Source organism: Patagioenas fasciata, chromosome 14 (assembly GCF_037038585.1).
Source record: "Patagioenas fasciata isolate bPatFas1 chromosome 14, bPatFas1.hap1, whole genome shotgun sequence".
NCBI lineage: Eukaryota > Metazoa > Chordata > Aves > Columbiformes > Columbidae > Patagioenas > Patagioenas fasciata.
Window position 1 is genome coordinate 2,432,201 of NC_092533.1, and position 17,417 is coordinate 2,449,617.

Genomic DNA, 17,417 nt, shown 5'->3' on the forward strand with positions numbered 1-17,417 from the left:
AGCTGCCACGGGAGCTCTGAAGGCAAATACAAGCTCAGTAGCTGGTGCCATCTCAGCGTAGCCAGCGGGGAGGGTTCCTGACACTGGCGCGGGACCCTCCAGCATGGCAGGGACACTGCGGATGTGGTTTCTCAGTCAGATCACGGGGCTGGTTTCTCTCCTAAACACTACAAATTCAGAGCAGGGAAGGGATCTGTGCTGCCAATGCAGGCAAGAGCGCTTATGCTTTCTCCAGACAACAGATACATCAATCCCAGCAGCAGCCCTCTGGTTTTCCCCTCTGCTTCCCATGCCAGTGCGCTTCATTCCTGAACTGGTTCCATTGCTGAGGTCAAAAGGAAATTGGGCTTTGCATCACTCCCAGCCCTCAGCCCGCGGGCTGCAGCCGGCGTGCACGGGAGTGTTGGTCGCGGCTGGAGCTCTCCAGGTGCCCACGGGCCATAGAGTTTGACACTGGGCAAGCTCATTTTGCCCAGGTCATGCAGTACCTTCGGTCAGCTCTGGCGCAGGGTGTCTGGTGGCTCAGTGCTGCTCGAGCGCAGCGGGTCACTCCTCTGGGAAGGGCTCGTGTTGCCGGTGCTGCGCGGGGGCTTTGTGCAGTGATGCTGCTGTGTTGTCACCACAGGTACCAGGGCCAAGAAGGCTGGGCCCCCGCCTCCTACCTCAAAAAGGGGAATGGAGAGATGTTCTCGCAGAAGCTGGGGTCAGGCTCCTCCGCTCATTCGTGTGCCTTGGATCTGGATGGCATCTCCCGGCAGCAGGTTGTGGTGAGCCGAGAGAAGGATGGGCTCGCTGGCCAAAGGGATGGGAGATTCGACAGCCGCCCCCTGCCCAATGCTGACATCCGACGCAGTGAGTGACCAGCTGGGAGGAGGCCAGCGGTGGCTGGGGTGTGGGCACAGCCTTTCCTGCAGGCTCTTGGGCGATGTAAGGCAGTGTGAGGGCGGCAGAAGGCTTGCAGGCGCTGTGAGCTCTGCTGCAAGGTCTGGAGGTGGCATTGCGCAGGCACGGTGCTGCCCAGGGGTCTGCTGAGCATCAGCAGATGTGGTGAGGACCCTTCCCAGGCTGCAGATTCAGCTGGAGATGCTCTTCTCTCAGAAGCTGGGGCATTTTAACCCCTCTGCAGGTCAGGTCTTCTGGGTCAGACCTGCAATTAAAGAGCAATTTCACATCGTGACCACAGCAGCACCTGATGGTGCAAAGCTGGGATGCCTTCAAAACCTGGGTGACCCATGCCATCAGGGCAGCAGGCAGACAGGTTCCTCCTTTGCTTTCTGTGCCTATGGATCAGGTTTGGTCCTAGCCTTTCTGTTTCCTTTTTCACTCGTCTTTCGTGAACACACGTGCAACCAAATGCCAGAAACTCAACAGCATCTGAAATTCTTTCTCCACAGAGTCACCAAAGATGAGGCAGAGACCCCCTCCTCGCCGAGACCTCACCATAGTAAGTGCCAGCTGATGTGAGAAAGCAGCAGTGGCAAAGGGAATTCAGAGAGGAGCGCTGAAAGGACCTCTGGTCGCTGGTTCTTCTTTGCCTGGGATCTGGCCCCTGTGCTATGGGCTCTGCTCTTGGTCAAGGCTGGAGCACACTTGCCATCCCTCTGCTGCCTTACATCTCCTCTCTTTGCATGTGATCTTCAAATGAACTTTTGGCCAGTCTGTCTCGCCAGGCTGGGTTGCTGTGGGAGGCTGCGGAGGGAGGGTGACTCTGCCGTCAGCGAGAGCTCTGGTGCTGGGCAGTTTTCTGCTCAGCCTGGAAACAGTTTGCTGGTTTGTGTTGGTGAGAGACCAGCATGGACACAGCTGGTGTCCCTGGCCTGGCCGTGCTGGCTGGTGTCCCTGCAGGCTGGCAGGCCGTGCGGATGTTCCGTCACACCTTGTGCAGAAACACACTGGTGGATTTTCTCTTTTCTTGTCATAGCCACGTGGTTTGAACCTGCCTAAACCTCCTGTCCCTCCTCAAGTGGAAGAGGAATATTACACCATCGCTGACTTCCAGACCACCATCCCTGACGGCATCAGCTTCCAGGCAGGAATGAAAGTCGAGGTGAGACTGTCATCTTCTCTTCTTGCATCTTCATGTCAGCACAGTGCTCCTGACTCCCTTTGCCCCGGGGCCTGTTTCAGGCAGGAGTTCCCTTGCCAGGCAGGGAAGATCTGCTCACCATGGCGTTCCGGGTGGGAACTGGGCATGGTGGTGCATCTCATTGCCTCCGTGGATTGTTAACATCCCAGGGCTTTCCTGGAGTGGGAGAGAAACCCATATGAGCTCATGAGACTTTGGAGTCCCTGGTGCTCTTGGTGGCCTCCTTTACCCCAGGTATTTGGCTTCTGTCTTGTCTGAGCTAATGGAAATTAAAACCACACCACAAATGGGGGTAGAGATGGCAGCTTTTTTACTTAATTAGGCCAGGTGTGAAGTTAAAAGCCCTTCCAAGCATTGCTCTTCTGGCACACCCACTTTTTCTGGCAGAATCCCTCTTGCAGATGGGATTTTGCTTTTCAAAATGTAAATAATGCCTCTCTAAGAGGATTTTTCTTTTACGGCTGCCCCAGTCAGCTCCTCCCAGGTCCCAGCCCTGTCTCTGGAGCACACAGAGGCTGCACGGTTGCTGGTCCGTGCAGCATCGCTGCCGGTCCATCACTCCAACAGTGCCGCACAGTGGCCACCGCCAGCACCCGGCATCCTGCTCCTGGCTCCTGGGCGCGATGGTGACAGTTCAGCCGCAGCTCCGGGATGTTGCCGTGTCTTTCCTCGATCCCACGGCACGCAGGTCTCCTTCCCTGGCAGAGGTCATTAGCAGGTTCCCCTCCTGCTGGGAGACCAGTCCTGTGATTACATGGCCTTTGGTTACCAGGACAGGGAGGTGCTGGGGCCACGTGCCACCCTGACATCATGTCAGAGCCAGCCAGCATCCCCCTTGGTGCAGAGGAGGCTCCTGCGTGGATGTCTGAGGTTTCCTTTCCCCTCGGCAGGTTATTGAGAAGAACCTGAGCGGCTGGTGGTACATTCAGATTGAGGAGAAGGAAGGCTGGGCCCCCGCCACATTCATCGATAAATACAAGAAAACCAGCAATGCGTCGAGGCCAAATTTCCTGGCCCCGCTCCCCAACGAGATGGCCCAGCTCCGGCTCGGTGATGCCACGGCTGACAGCAGCACCGGTGAGGAGGTGACGGGACCGTGTCGTCCCCTGCCAGAGGCTCCTCCTAACGGTACAGACTGCGGTGGGAAGTGGGCCAAAGACTGGAAGGGGAAGGAGGCTCCCGAGAGCGGGGACCTGGCCCTCACCAGTGGCTACGAGGAGATCTTGGACCGTGATGCAGAGGAGAAGCCCAGCCTGCCACCCAGGAAGGAGTCCATCATTAAATCAGAAGGCGAGTTACTGGAGAGGCAGAGGCCTCCCCCCAAGCCCCCAGGCATGATTTTGCCCATGATCCCACCCAAGCAATCGGTGGCCCCAAAGGACAGCAAGAAGCCCGAGCTGAAGCCGGAGAAGGGTAAACTCTTCCAGCTGAAAAACGAAATGGGGCTGGAATGTGGACACAAGGTATCAGCCAAGGAGGTGAAGAAGCCAAACCTGCGGCCCATTGTCAAGCCAACCAAGCCAAAAGCTGAGCCCGTGGAGGAAAAACCTGAGCCTATTGCCCAGAATCCATTCTTGAAGTCAAGACCGCAGATCAGGCCAAAGCCCGCTGCAGCCCCCCGGACTGACCCACCCCCAGCTGATGATAAGCTTGACATTTGCAGCCTGCGGAGCAAGCTCAGACCTGCAAAGTGCCCAGAGAAACCTTCTGAGAATGACACTACTACTGCCAGCGAAAGTTCCTTGGCTAATGCCATGGTCTCTTCAGAGGCTTCTGGAAGGTTTCAGGAGCGACCGAGCGTGGAGAGCAAACCCCTGCCCAAGGTGGACAGCCACGCCATGAAAGAGGCGCTGCCCAAATCTCCCCTGGGCCCAGCAAACACCCCCAGTGCCAGGGAGCCCCCGCCGCAGCGCCCCGTTGTGCCACCCCGCAGACCACCCCCTCCCAAGAAAACAGGGGGTCCTGCCTCTGGCCCCATGGCGGAGCTCAGGGCCCCGACACGGGAAGCACCCGAAATCAGGTCGTCCCCAGTGCCGGGGAGGCCCATGCTGGTTCCTCCGAAAGCCAAGCCGTTCCTCGCTGCCTCCATCCAAGACGAAGCCAAAGCGAAAGGCAGCATAAGCCCAAAGGTCATATCTAAGCCGGTGGAGAGAGGGGAAGCCAAGGAGAGGACCTCAGCCCCTGTCCCTAGTCCGGACATCTCCAGGGATGCTCTCTATGTGGCAGTGGCGGATTTTGAAGGTGATGAGGAGACCAACAGCTTTAAAGAAGGGACTTTGTTTGAAGTTCGTGAGAAGAACAGCAGTGGCTGGTGGTTTTGCAAGGTCCTGACTGGGGGGCCATGCTGGGAGGGCTGGATCCCTTCCAATTACCTACGGAAGAAGCCATAGCGGTTCCTCTGCTTGCACAGCTAGAGGTTCCCTGGTCTCTCACCTATTTAATTAGCAGATTAATTTATAGTTTTACATGAGGCTGGCTTAAAAAAGAAAAAAGAGATAATAATTGAGATCCCACACATCCCAGCTGGTGGCCGTTGGAGGAAGCAGCTCGACCTTCGCACCCGTGTGCTCCAACCCACCCTCCTCCCCACGTCCCCCAAGTCTTTCATTCCCGTGGCCGTGCTGGCAGCCCCGCCATGCAGCTGGGGATGCTGTGGCCAAGCTTTGTGGCATACAGTGGCTACTATGGTTCTCTGTGCTGGGGAGATGGACCTTGATAGACACCTTTTCCATCTGTACAGGGAATTAAAAAGCAATGCGGCAGTAACCAGGGAGAGAAGCGAAGTGTGGCACGGTACCGGCAAAGGAAATCTGGCCGCACAACATGATTTGCCTTTCCCTGAGGCTCAGGGTCAAAGTCAAAGGTTGTAGGTCACGTTGCTTAGTCCAGGTGTATAGCAGAGCCGTGGGGATTGTGACACAAAAGAGTGGCTGCTGAGAACAGGGTCCCTGTAGCTCCGTGTGCTGGTGCAGCCACAGGCATTGCGCTCCGGTTAAGGGCTGCGCTTTGCTCCCTACCCCTGTCCGTGCCAGGAGATGATCCCTTGATCCTTCCCTGCTTTACGACAAGTGTTAACTTCAACATCCTCCTGGTGGAAAAAAAGATACAGAAAAATACACACACAGATATTTAACAGGTCCTCTCTGTGCTGATCCAGGGCGCTACGCAGGCTTCTCCCTTGCAGCCAAACGACAAGAGGCGTTTCGCTTTGGTAGCTGAAGAATACTATGCAAAGCACAGGGGACCAAAATGACCCCCAAGAGCCCTGGAAAGGTGCCGCTTTGCCTTCCTTACCATGCAGACTGCCCTGTCTGTTGGACTAAGGGGCACCACCCGTTCCTGGGACCCACGGCGCTCCCTGGGCTGACGGGCAGCAGCCAGGAGGTGGGTCCTTCCATAGGTGCTGATATTACCAAGTGCAATCCAGAATGTGGGAGTTTGGCTCCTCATCACAACCAGTTGTGAGGTGTGTCTGGTGCTCAGGGGCTCCCTGCCTTGTTCATCACCCCATCTACCTGTCTTCCAGGTGCTTTCGTTTCATCCCGCGTGGCGGGCTGGCTGGGGGGCTCCAGGTCAAGCAGGACTTGGAGTTTTTCTATGCTGACATTCCTGCCAAGCCTCATCTTGCCTGCACTGTTGCTTAACCCAGCAGGAGGATGAGTGTGGATGAGCTGTTATTCCCCAGTGCCGCTTTCTTCCTTTCTATACTTGCAGATTCAGGGCCACATTTGTCTCTCTGGAAGAGCTTTAAACCCAGCGCTTCTCATGGTTTCTTGTTGACCAAACCCCTTTGCCCTTTCTAGTCTAATTGCAAGTGTAAGTGCTGCAGCCCCATTGTTTTGCTGCCAAAAAAAAATCACAGTTTTCCCTGTAATTTGAGGCTGGTGGAATTAAAGGAGCGTTCTCAACTCCCCCAAGTGCTCAGTTCTTCCTCTGTCCCGTATTTTCTTCCCTGGAAACGTGGAGTTGAAATGTCTCTGCGTACAGAATGAAAATGTTGGTGCCTCAGGCCAGGGTCACTCTTGGAGGGAGATGGGGCAGATTGTCCCAGCCCTGGTTTGGTCTGAGAAGTCCTGACCCATCCCAGTTTGGCCTCATACCCACAAGCCCCAAGGCTGATTTTTAGCCGTGGGAACGCGTACACCCCGGTTTCCTGCTGATTTCTCTCCCTCCCACCTGCGGTTTTCTCTGGTGGCACATCAGCCTCTCATCGGGCTGACTCACCTGAGCTGGCAATAAGCAATACGTCTGCAACCCGATGCCGTAACAAAGTTCCTTGCATGGCACATTGCGAGGTGTTGATGTGCTCCCGGGAGACTCGCAGGGTGGGCTGGGCGAACAGTGCTGCCTTGTCTCGGCGCATCTCTTGCTCCAGTAAATCCCTTTTGCTTTGGAAAGGAATGGGGACAGGATGAGTTAAATCAGAGCTGCCCAGTGGCCAAATCTGGGAAGGGGGCTGGACCGGCGTCCCCTTCTCTGGCAGGTTCATGCAAGGTGTGGAAGGGCTGTGTGCCCTTTCTCCATGGCACTGTCCTTGCTCTCTCTTTGCTGAATGGCCTTTTAATCTCAGAAAGTCTCTCCTTTCTCTGTCTCAGAGACCTCACTGCCCTCAGCTTTCCTCAGAGGGGACAATGCTATTTCTGTGGCCTCCGTACTATGAATGAGGGCTATTTCTGCTTTCCTCCCAGACTGAACCTCAGAACTGGTAGTGCTTCGTTTTGCTGACACAAGTACTGTATTTGGCTCATTGAGCGTGTGACAGGATCGCTCCCTTGTTCCCAAAGAGCTTCCAAGAAGGGGGGGTGCCCGAGGAGGGGCTGACCCTCAGTAGGGTGCCAACGCCCGCAGCCTTACCCTTTCCTACCACTCTTCCAAATGCAAAGGGACCGCAAGCTGGACAGCGGCTCCCGTCGGGAAGGTGCCGAGAGCCGTGGGGCTGGCAGGGCTTTGTGCCTCCATCAGACACGTGCCCCCCGGTTCTGTGGCCACATGTGTCCTCTGCCAGGATGCTCTTCATCTCTGTACGTATTGCATCAAAGGCGGCCAAGCTCCCCGACTACCTCGTGATGAGGAGGAGGGTGGCCAGAAGGCTCGGTACGCTGAGCTGGACCACAGGGCGCATCACCCCATCAGCCAAAGATCAACCTCCCTGCTTGTCCATCACCAGCGCAGCCCCAAGGCCGGGGCTCGTGGTGGGGGAGGCATCACCGTGGCTTGGGGCAGAAGAGCAGGGTGTTGGGGGGTCCTGCGGTTTGGCACGATCCCAGCAGGCTGGGGGCCCCCGCTGCGCCCCACTCCTTCCCGCAGGCTCTCAAAGCCCGTCTGTCTGTCCGTGTGTCGCGATATTATGTAAGCGCGTATAAATCTACATTACTGTGGGTGGGTGGTGGGAGGGGGAAGAGTGGGAGATAGATATAGCTGTGTAAATGCCATATCTATACTTTCACTGTTAGGGGACCGATTTTTATTGATTATTATTATTATTATTCAGTGTTTTGAGGGGCTTTTGTGGCGGGGAGTTGGGGGGGGGGGGCGGGTGTTTCGTTTGTTGGTTTTCTTTTTTTAAGAAATAAAAAGAAACTGCTTGACTGGTTTCAAGCACCCTGGTGAACCTGTGTCTGGCTGTCTCTGGAGATGTGCTGCTCTCCTGGCTGGAGCGGTGGCGGCTCTGCCCGCCGACCCGGTTCAGGGTCCGGCATGTGCTGCTTGTTGCCATAGCACTGATACGGTCAAGGAGCCTTGAGATGCTGAGCTGCTCTCTTGTGCTGCAGAGGAGCCATCCCTGGGTGAGACATTTCTCTGTCCTCGAGTGCTTTTGTCCTCTGGGAGGTGAACAGGGCAGTGCTGTGTTTGCCCGGCTTCATTCGCAGCAAGAGCTTCTACCCACAGCATCCCCTGCAATGGGGCTGGGGAAAGTCGCGATGCTCACAACTCAGTCCCATGGTCCGTGGCCACAAATAGTCCAGTTCCTCCATTGCTGCTGTGCCTCAGTTCAGCTCGTGGGTGGCACTGCAGGAGCAGTGGGGTGTGGGTACATTGTAGTGTCCGTGCTCTGTGGTCGGGGGGGTGTGCGTCAGCGGGGAGGGAGCACGGGGGGCTGTGGTGCGGGTGATGGGAGCGGGATGGATGCTCAACGTGCTGCAAAGTCACCCTGCGGCCTGAGACCGGCAGCATTACTCTGTTGGCAGCTCACAGGGATCAGCTCTCTGGATCAAGCGAGGCAGCAGAGTTTATAAAAAGGCATTTTTGGCATAAATAGCCATTGCCGGGCTCCTTCGCCACCTGCAGCTCGTGAGTGTTTTCGTGCAAACGCTGAACCGTGGCCGTTTTCTTGCCAGGGCAGAGTTATGAATGAATTATTCCACTCCGCTCTAAACCACATCTGAGGCTGCTCGACTGGTGTCTGGCTTCAGCGGGCTGCGTTTTGGGATATAAACAGTTTATAGAGCAGCCTGCTCTTGGCCTCTGCTGGCGAAACAGAGATGGGCATCGCTACAAAACTGAACAAAAGGACAAAGTGGAACAAAATCGAAATAAATAAAGGAAAACAAAAAAAAAACTGGAAGGAGGACACACAAAGAAAAAAATAAAAGCAAAAAGAAACGAGAAATAAAAAGCAGCCATGCGGCTGCCACAGCCCCAGAGCCAGGCTGACATCTGCCTTGCTTGAGATGGGGCAGCTCGGATGAGCCATTTGGGACACTTGCAAGTCCCAGACAAGAAGCCATTAATGCAAGCCTTGCCCACCGCTGTGTCTCAGAACTGCTAGGAAATATCAATATCTAAGGAGCCACAGAGGGTATTCAGTGCCCAGTTCAACTCGTTGCTTTCTGTCGGTCTCAATGCTATGAATTATTCTGGGTGACGATTATATCGTAATGAGTAAAAAGAGATATTGTTGGAACTCCATCTTCCTCTTAAATTTGGGAGGATAGGCTTACCCTTCACACATGTGGTCGTCTTGTTTAGTCTCAGATTTTGCTGTTCTTAAACTGGCGACGGGTTTTTAACTTTGTAGTCTGGGAGATGAATGTGTTGGGATTTCCTGGGGTGATGCTTTGGCCACAAGCAGCACATCATATTCTGGTAAACAAAACTGGTGACTCCACTTTTAACTGTATTTTGTCTGTTAATGGGTAGGAATTAAGGGAGATTTTGGTTTGTCCCAAAATATTATAAATCTTGCTCTCTAAGAGTACTAAAAATGTACTAAAGAGTACTAAAAATCGACCACACCACCCGCCAGCTGCTGCAGCCCTAAAATACACCCTGCTTTGACTGCAGCGTCCAGCCAAGTTTTCAAGGGTTTGCAAGGTTAAATGAGGCAGGAATCCCCTGCCTGGCCGTGCACATCGAGGGACTGTGCAGTGACCTCCCAGGACCAAAGCAAAACTCATGCAAGGTATTTAAATGCCTAACTTTATGGTTATTTTAAGCAGAGGTGCCTGAGCTGAACGAAGGTGCCTTCCCGCTGTGTTTTAGCATCACCACACTTTGGAAATAAAGGACTCGCTTATTCTCCAGTCAGACGCTTTCAAACACCTGGGAGCACTCTTTACAAGCCAAAGGTTTATTTGTTTCATAAACAAGTAAAATTATATTAATGTAAAACAGGTAAATGGACAAAAGTAAAACACACAGCACTGAACACAACGCTACAGACCACGGACACGTAGAAGTGCAGCTCCCTCCCTCGTGCGATGCCCTCCCCGCCCCGCTCCCCCACAGGATTTGCTTGAAAAGCCCAATACAGAGGTCCAAAATCTGATTCAGCTTCAACATGATGTGCAGGTCACAGTATTGAATCATAAAGGTAACAATAAGAGAGTAACCGTCTCGGAAAGAGGGAAGGTAAAGGAGTCCCCCCCATCTCTTCTTTTTCTTCCTTTCTTTTTTAAAAAAATTAAACAAATATGGTAGGAGGAGAGGCGGGGAGATCCATGGAAATAAACACTTTTTCACTCATATATATATATATATATATATTTATAAAAAGCAGGATTCTCAGTGAACACAAAATTCTATAAAACTACCATTGATCTGTGTTGTTTTTCTCCCCGTTTTTTTTTTCTTTTCTTTTTTAAAAGTTGCTTTAAAAAGGATAAAAAGTGCACAGACACCCTTATAAGGCACAAACAGATCTTCTGTACAAATTATATATATATCATCAGACTGTTTAAAAAAAATAGCAATACGAATACTAACAATTAGATCTGTAAGAGGCTACCTTTTCCTGGAAATCTTTTAGAAGAGGCCCATTTTGGATAAAATTCCTGTTGCTCTTGGGCTGGCAGGGGGACCCGTCCACTGCTCCAGGTCCCGCTGGGTGCGTGGCCGCACTGCAGACCCCGACTTGGGTCATTCCCCTGAATAAGCTGCTCCCTTGCTGGCCCCACTGTCCGCTGCCCTTCTGGAAACTGGTTCCAGCTGCTACAGCACAAATTAAACCCATGCAATGAGTCCTGAACGGCTCAGACACTGCCTGGGGTGGGTGTCAGGCGAGTAAATGGGCTCTGCTTGCACACTCAGCTGTGTGCAGCCACCAAAAGGGACCCGGCACCCCCAAAAGTGGGACAGCAGCCCCAGGGGTGGCCGCTGGTGTTTGCTGATCCAAGTCAGCATTGCTCGCTGGGGATTCACACGACTTTCCTTGAATTCCTCGCCATGCAAAGGCTTCCCAGCGCAGCCTGTTCACCAGGCAGGCTCTAACCCACCGGGCCTTTCATCCCCTGCCTGCACACTTTGCAACCATCGTGCTCTCAGTGCTGTGCCCAGGGACCACAGCTGGACCCCGATGTGCAAACAACAAGCCGAGCTTCCCTATGGGGCCACACAAAGCCAGCAGCCTCCCGTGCCGATACAGCAGGGCGATGGATGCGAGATCTCACTCTACAGCAGTCTCTTGTTTATACACTTAATTAAAATGCTAATTGGCTCTCCAAGGAAGAAAAAAACATAGTTTTCTCCCTGCCCTGTGAGTTGGCTGTGGAACGGGCTGCTGAGCACTCACAGCCGCTGCGGGAGGAGGACGAGGTGCTCTCCGTGATGGCAGCGTGGGGCTGGGACGGGGCTGAGCGCTGGTTTGCCACCAAGCACAGCACCGCTGGCACCACCAAACCACTGCCCCGGCAGCAGCACCATGAGATGCAGCAGCGCACCCATAGCTACCAGCACCTTGGAGGAGAAAGGGAACGGCAAGGCGAGGTGACACTGACGTCAGGTGTCCCCTCTGCGCCCAGAAACCCTGAAATGTACAGGGGTTGCTAGGCTTTTCTTTTTTGAAATAAAAACATGATAATTGCACCTTTCTGAGAAAGCTGTTCTCACCCCCTTGGTGGCACACGGTCACCAAGCTAGAATGACACCAGTCCCTCTCTCATCCTCCCATCTGCATCCTCTCTCTCTCTACCTCTTTAGGAACCTGGACCAGGTGGCAACTGCTCATGGTGAAGGAGCAGAGAGGAGCCATGGGGTGGATGGGGGTCAGCAGGGAGGAGGACACCAAGCTCCCTGCACCAGCCCAACTCACCCAGGTTGCTTGTGGTTGTCTAACATCACAGCTGAAACCCATTTACCTTTTAAGATTCCCAACATCTAATAATAGCCCCAGAGCCTTTTCTTTCCTCCTCCCAAGTAAAGCCAGGTAATGCAGCTCCCTGTTCACCTCAACAAGTTCTCATCTACTGCTGGGATCTAGCTCTGGGCAGCTGGAAGCTCTACTGGGAAACCTGGCAAGGCAGGAGAAAAAGCAGGTAAAATCAGCACATACGCGGTCCCCACAAAAAAGTTGAGCCTGTTGGGACTGGGTCAGCAATTCATTTCTCAATACAGGCTTCAAAAAGTCCCCGTGGCGGGGAGGGAGGGCTGGGCTGCAGGGAAAGGCTCGGGGCAGCGAGCCAGGCAGGACAGTGTGAGACAGCAGCTGTGCCACCCGTGAAGAGGAGCAGAGCAAAATGCAGACGTGTGTGCCCAGAGGTGACAAACACCACCATCGCAGGTGGCAGTAGCCCTGCGCTTTTTCTAAGCCAGGCTCACCGTGTGCCCATCCGAACGCACCTCTCATCCACAGGCTGGATTTGTGGCTGCAGCAGCCAGGCGGTGCCCACGGCCCAACGCTGCTGCTGCAGCAATTGGGGTGCGCTGGGGCTCCCTGGGGGCCTGTGCTCCTCGCTGCTACGCTGTGGCTGCTCCCTGGGTCTCAGCCTTCCTGGCCAAAAGTCCCTGCTCTGCCACAGAAAGCAAAAGCTGCGTTATGTAAGTGCAGACCAGCTTCTCCACGTGGCCCAGAAGCTTGTTCAGGGGGCCAAAATCCAAACAAGTGAGAATCTGGCTGTGCTACTATTCTGGCCTTAGCTAGTTCCCCTTACACAGACGAACACGTCACTTCCAGATCAGTTTTAGCCACTTCGGACCCTCCCACTGGGCCTCATCCTAATTTTGTTCCACCACAATACAAGCCCCTGGCAGCAGCCCAGAGCTGTTGGGGTTTTGGGGTTGGGAAGCTCAGTGGCACCGGGCACTGGCCAAGCGGCAACTTGCCCTTCCCAATCACAGCGAGCCTCTGGAGGAGGAAAAAAGAGCCTTTGCACTGGAAATTTCTCATTTGCAGCTGGGTTGGGTCCAGACCATGATTCTCCAGATTCACCCATGGGCACACAGCAGCTGTGCCTTTGGGCCCCAAGTGATCCTCAGCTCAATTTTATCCCTGAATTGTGCCCTACCGGTCAAATAAGGAAACACAGATAACGAGCCACTTGATAACGACTGACCAGCACGATAACCCATAAGCAGGGACGGAAAGGCATGGTTACTGCTAGCGGTGTTCCCCCTTCCTACAGCCCAAGTCGGGCACTAAGGGCGGTATATTTTAATAACATCTTTGATGACCCGTCGGCAGATTGGGCAGCAGGCATTGAGCTGCTTCTTCAGCTTAAGACCACAGGTGTTGCAGAGGCACATGTGTCCGCAGGTGTAGATCACCGTGTCCACCTCGCTGTCAAAGCAGACGGTGCATTCCCCGTTCTTGCTGCTTGATGGCTCCGGAGGGGAGAAGACGGGAGAGATGGGGGGGCTCAAGGGGGAGCTGGGAGCGGTCACTGCAAAGGAGGAAGAAGGAACAAGGCCATTCAGTCACCAGGACAGTGCAGACCTGACACCACACAACATGCATGCCCTCAAGTCAATTTTTTAAGGCTCTTCCTTCCTTAGTCATTGCCTCCTTTGTTTGCCCAAATAAATCCCAGCGTATTCTAACCGGTAGCGCAGGCACAGCTCCAGGCAGAGCCTGCCATCCCTCTTCTAGAGATGGGGCAAAGCACAGCTCGCCTGGGCTTCCCAAAGCAGGGCTGTGGTTTGCATGCCTGTTTGATGGTGCGGGTGTGCAGAGCCCACTCCTGCGTCTTGCTGGCTGTGCCAGGGGACTGTGGCACCAGGCAATGGTGGCACGTGCCAGGGACGGTATCGGGCAGGGCACCCAGGGCTGTGTGCCTGAGACCCAAACACATGGGCATCCCTCCAGCAGCAGAGCCTGGGCAGAGCAGAATCTCGGAGAAGAGGAGACTGAGGGGAGACCTCATGGCGGTTACAGCTTCCTCACAAGAGGAGGAGGAAGAGCAGGCACCATTCTCTTCTCTTTGGTGACCAGTGACAGAACCCGAGGGGATGGCAGGAGATGTGTCAGGGAAGGGTCAGTTGGACATGAGGAAAAGGTTCTTCACCCAGAGGTGCTGGACACTGAACAGGCTCCCAGGGAGGTGTCACAGCCCCAACCTGGCAGTGTTCAAGAAGAGACTGGACAAGGTCCTCAGACACACGGGGTGACCTGTGGGCTGTCCTGTGCAGGGACAAGAGCTGGACTTGATGACCCTTGTGGGCCCTTCCAGCTCAGGACATTCTATTAGCTGAATCTTCTTCTATTCTAAATCTGGGTGGTGTGAGACCCCCAGGCACGGCCCCGCACCCCCTCTCCTGCAGCACTGCTGCTGCAGCAAGGGATCATTTACATTAGACAGACTGACATAGTGGGAAGCACCACGTAGCCCTACTTCAGGCTGCGAAAAGCTTCCCACCACTTTGTGTTTCCTTCCCATTATTTCTGTTGGCCTTGCAGATGTGACATCTCCCCATTAACCTTGCCCTGCTGAATCGCGTAGCGCCCCTCCGATTCCTGTCTCGGCACAGAGGCTGCCAAGGGCCGGGCTCCCCTTACCGAGTGATGACTCTGAAGCAGACGACGACCTGTTGACGCTGAAGGCCATGTCTGAGTCGCTGTCGTACTGCGAGCCGCCGGGCGATCCTGAGGGAGAGACGGTCACTGGGCTGGACTGCACAGTGCCTGCAAACACAGGGAGAGCTGAGCGCCCGCGGGGCCGACGGACACCAAACCCCACTGAACACCCCCCGCCCAGGGAGTCGCTCCCACCCCGCAGGGCTTTAGGAGCAAGCCCAGCTGCTGGTGAGTGCTGCCCCTTAGTAACGACACAGGTGTGCGATTTTGGATGTGACCTCCAGGGCCAGGACCTGGCTATGCCATTGCACCATCTCTGCTCAGTGCTTCAGTGAATCCAGCACCAGGTTGTCTGACAGTCGTCATTTCGGGTGTAAAGTCACTTCCCCATGGTCCTGATCTCTCCAGCAGCAGCAACCTCAAGCTACTACTCTCACTAACAGGTCAGGGGCAGCTGGGAAAAGGCATTGCTTTAAATGGGAAAAACTTGCTTTACAAAGTCATCAACATCTGTTTTTCTGACAATCTTTAATAAGAGTAAAGGAGAAGCACTGGAACTGGTCACCAGCAATAGATCAAAAGTGACATCCGAGACTGGAGAAGCAGCGGTGCCTGGGGAGCGATTACTGTCCATCGCCAACACATGTGCTTAAACCAGACCTGTGCTCACAGAAACCATCACCCTTACTAAGGCAGGAGTTCAATACCTGCTGATCGAATAGTGGGTTTATAAAGAATCCCTTTTAAAACAAAACAAACAGGTGTCCCCACCACAGCCATCCTTGGTCCCCACCTGCTGCTCATTTTATCTCTCGAGTCTCATAATTTTATGGGGGACGTATATAGGCTGCATACATCTCTGTGACAGCTACCATGTCTTGCTCACTTTTGTTTGCAAACACAAGGTGAGATCAGGAGCTGCTTACTCACATCAGTGACCATCTGCTAAAGGCAACGCTGCGAATGCAAACCCTCAGCTCCCGTTCTGGCCCAGGAGACGTCACCAGCCAGGTGCTCCTCATTATCATCCCTTTTGGCTGCACTTACCCAGTATTTTGAGCTGGTTGATCACACCGTGGATTGTAAAAAACACCCAGAGCGACTGTGAGGTGTCCACACACATTAGCATCCCTCGGCTGGCTCCGTTCACCCCGTGGTGCACCTCTCCATTCGGCAAGACCATGAAACTGAGAATGTCGCCGCTGTTGAGGACCGGGAACGCTCGGTAAACAACCCAGTACTCCTTGCGGTCCAAGAGAAAGTCCGGATCTGCTGGGAGCTCGTTTGTCCGTAAAGTACTCGGATCACAAGAAGTGATGCCAAATGAAAGGGCCCCGTAGTATGGCAACCCAAGGTGTCCTACTTCCACAAAGAGGCTCTCACCGATGTGCAAAGGCCGGTCAGAAAACACCAAAGTCCTATTGCTTTCCTGCCAGTTGGTGCATGCAACCATCCGGTCCTGAGAGAAGGTGATGTCAGGTCCACGGGTGGGGTGGAATCGCAGGTCTGTGTCCAGGAAGGCTGGGACCCCCTGGGCGTGCTGCCGTCGGTTTGGGCAACAGGGGATGATGTGGTTGTCTGTCGCAAGTCCTGGTACCCGACTTAAGTTTAAGTTTGCGATTTTGGCCACCACTTGGTTGTTCTCCAGTTCGTTGTTATTGAAGTTGGCTGAGTCGTGGTTGCTCTGCGGAAGGCAGGTGCTGAGACGGGCGGTGCTGAGATGGGCAGTGGTCACGGTCTCTGCAAACATGCTGTCTGTGAGATAAAGCCAAAGATAAGGGACATCAGAATCAAGATATAATTGCCTGCTTTTCTGGGTAGAATTGTCACTATTTCAGCCTACAGATTAACTGAATTCTGTTCCTCCAAAAGGAAATAAATGGAGAAATTAGCCAGAGGTCAACCACTAATGAACAGCTAGCGGTGAAGAGTTGTGTGTGGAGCAGGCAGCAGGCAAAGAAATAGCTGTGTGCTGGCATTAGCTGAGGGAAAACAAGAATTATGGAGTACCCAGGTAATCTGGGAGTTCCTTGCACTGGTGAGCTTGGAAAAACTGTAAACCAGCGTGTTCCTACAGCTTTCTCAGCAGAGGGGTCTAATAGCTCTGAGCTTTCTCTGTTAAAGCAGGAAACGCCAAATCCACGACACGGTGATGGGTGAAGGAGCACAAGCATGAAGAGATATTCTTTTTACACTCCTTGTCACTGCCTTACAGCTGTGAGGTGTCCAGGCACACGTGTGGCCAAAAGAGGTCATTTTACAACATTTCAGGCCTCGCATCTCAGGGGTGTTCACACCACTGCAGAGATTTTGAATTGAGAACTCGTCACAAAAGCTACTTGCTGCAGGTGTTGCTAAGAAGATTTTTACAGTAGAGAGTTATTTCCCCTTTCACAGCAAAGGGAAAGTTGGGATGCTGATTCTTAATTCATTTCCCAGATTTTCACCTCAGCTGTGCCAGGCTAGGGGGGGATTTAAAGGTGTGGGGAGGTTGGGGAGTGTCCTTTCTTCTACTTCCAGCACTGCTTGGACACTTCACTTCCTTCACAGGGCAGGCATTAACCAGCTGAGCAAAGTCAAAGCACATGGAGGTGAAGAGTGTGCATGAACGAAGCAGACTCCTGGTGTTCCCGGAGATGGAGAGCATCCCAGCACCAACACTGCCTGCTCCTCAGAGGAGAACATCACCAGTCTTAAGTAAGGAAGGAAAAACACCCAAATCCACTGAGAAGCTGCAAAGCAGAAGCTCCTTTCTTGGGAACCCAAGCAGGAGAGGCCACTGGTGTGGGCTGATGGCTGGACCAGCTGCTTCCAGTAAGTACACGATATCTGGCAAGAAATGTTCTCAGAGACATCCAAGCTTCATGATGCTGAAGGATGCATTTTGTGCACCTGCATTGGCGCTGTATTTCACAGCCTTCTCAACTTGCAGAATTTTGTGAGGAACAGAGAGACAGGCAAACATGTCAGCTATGACACCACCACATCTGGAGCAAGGAGGCCGAGTCCCCTGGTGCCCCAGACAGCTGAGCACCACCCCGATCCCTGGGGCAGTTTGTGGGGCCTGGTGCTTTGATTAGAAAAAATAATCAAAGTACAGGTGCC

General features: G+C 53.7%; 2 protein-coding genes across 8 annotated transcripts in view; one reads left to right on the forward strand and one right to left on the reverse strand.

Annotated features, from left to right (window-relative positions):
• The window catches only part of SH3PXD2B (SH3 and PX domains 2B), a 68,198-nt gene extending 61,335 nt beyond the window's left edge, over window positions 1-6,863 (forward strand). For all 4 annotated transcript variants that reach the window (XM_071814622.1, XM_071814623.1, XM_065848770.2 and 1 more), the window contains 4 exons: window positions 626-852; window positions 1,395-1,444; window positions 1,922-2,047; window positions 2,977-6,863. In XM_071814622.1, the coding sequence (XP_071670723.1) occupies window positions 626-852; window positions 1,395-1,444; window positions 1,922-2,047; window positions 2,977-4,476 (1,903 nt within the window). In that variant the 3' untranslated portion in view covers window positions 4,477-6,863. The remainder of the gene's footprint in view (window positions 1-625; window positions 853-1,394; window positions 1,445-1,921; window positions 2,048-2,976) is intronic.
• A 2,772-nt stretch (window positions 6,864-9,635) lies between these two features.
• NEURL1B (neuralized E3 ubiquitin protein ligase 1B) overlaps window positions 9,636-17,417 on the reverse strand; it is a 134,206-nt gene continuing 126,424 nt past the window's right edge. For all 4 annotated transcript variants that reach the window (XM_065848817.2, XM_065848818.2, XM_071814624.1 and 1 more), the window contains exons 3-5: window positions 15,360-16,067; window positions 14,295-14,420; window positions 9,636-13,182 (exon numbers count right to left, since the gene is read on the reverse strand). In XM_065848817.2, coding sequence (XP_065704889.1) covers window positions 12,938-13,182; window positions 14,295-14,420; window positions 15,360-16,067 — 1,079 coding nt within the window. In that variant the 3' untranslated portion in view covers window positions 9,636-12,937. The remainder of the gene's footprint in view (window positions 13,183-14,294; window positions 14,421-15,359; window positions 16,068-17,417) is intronic.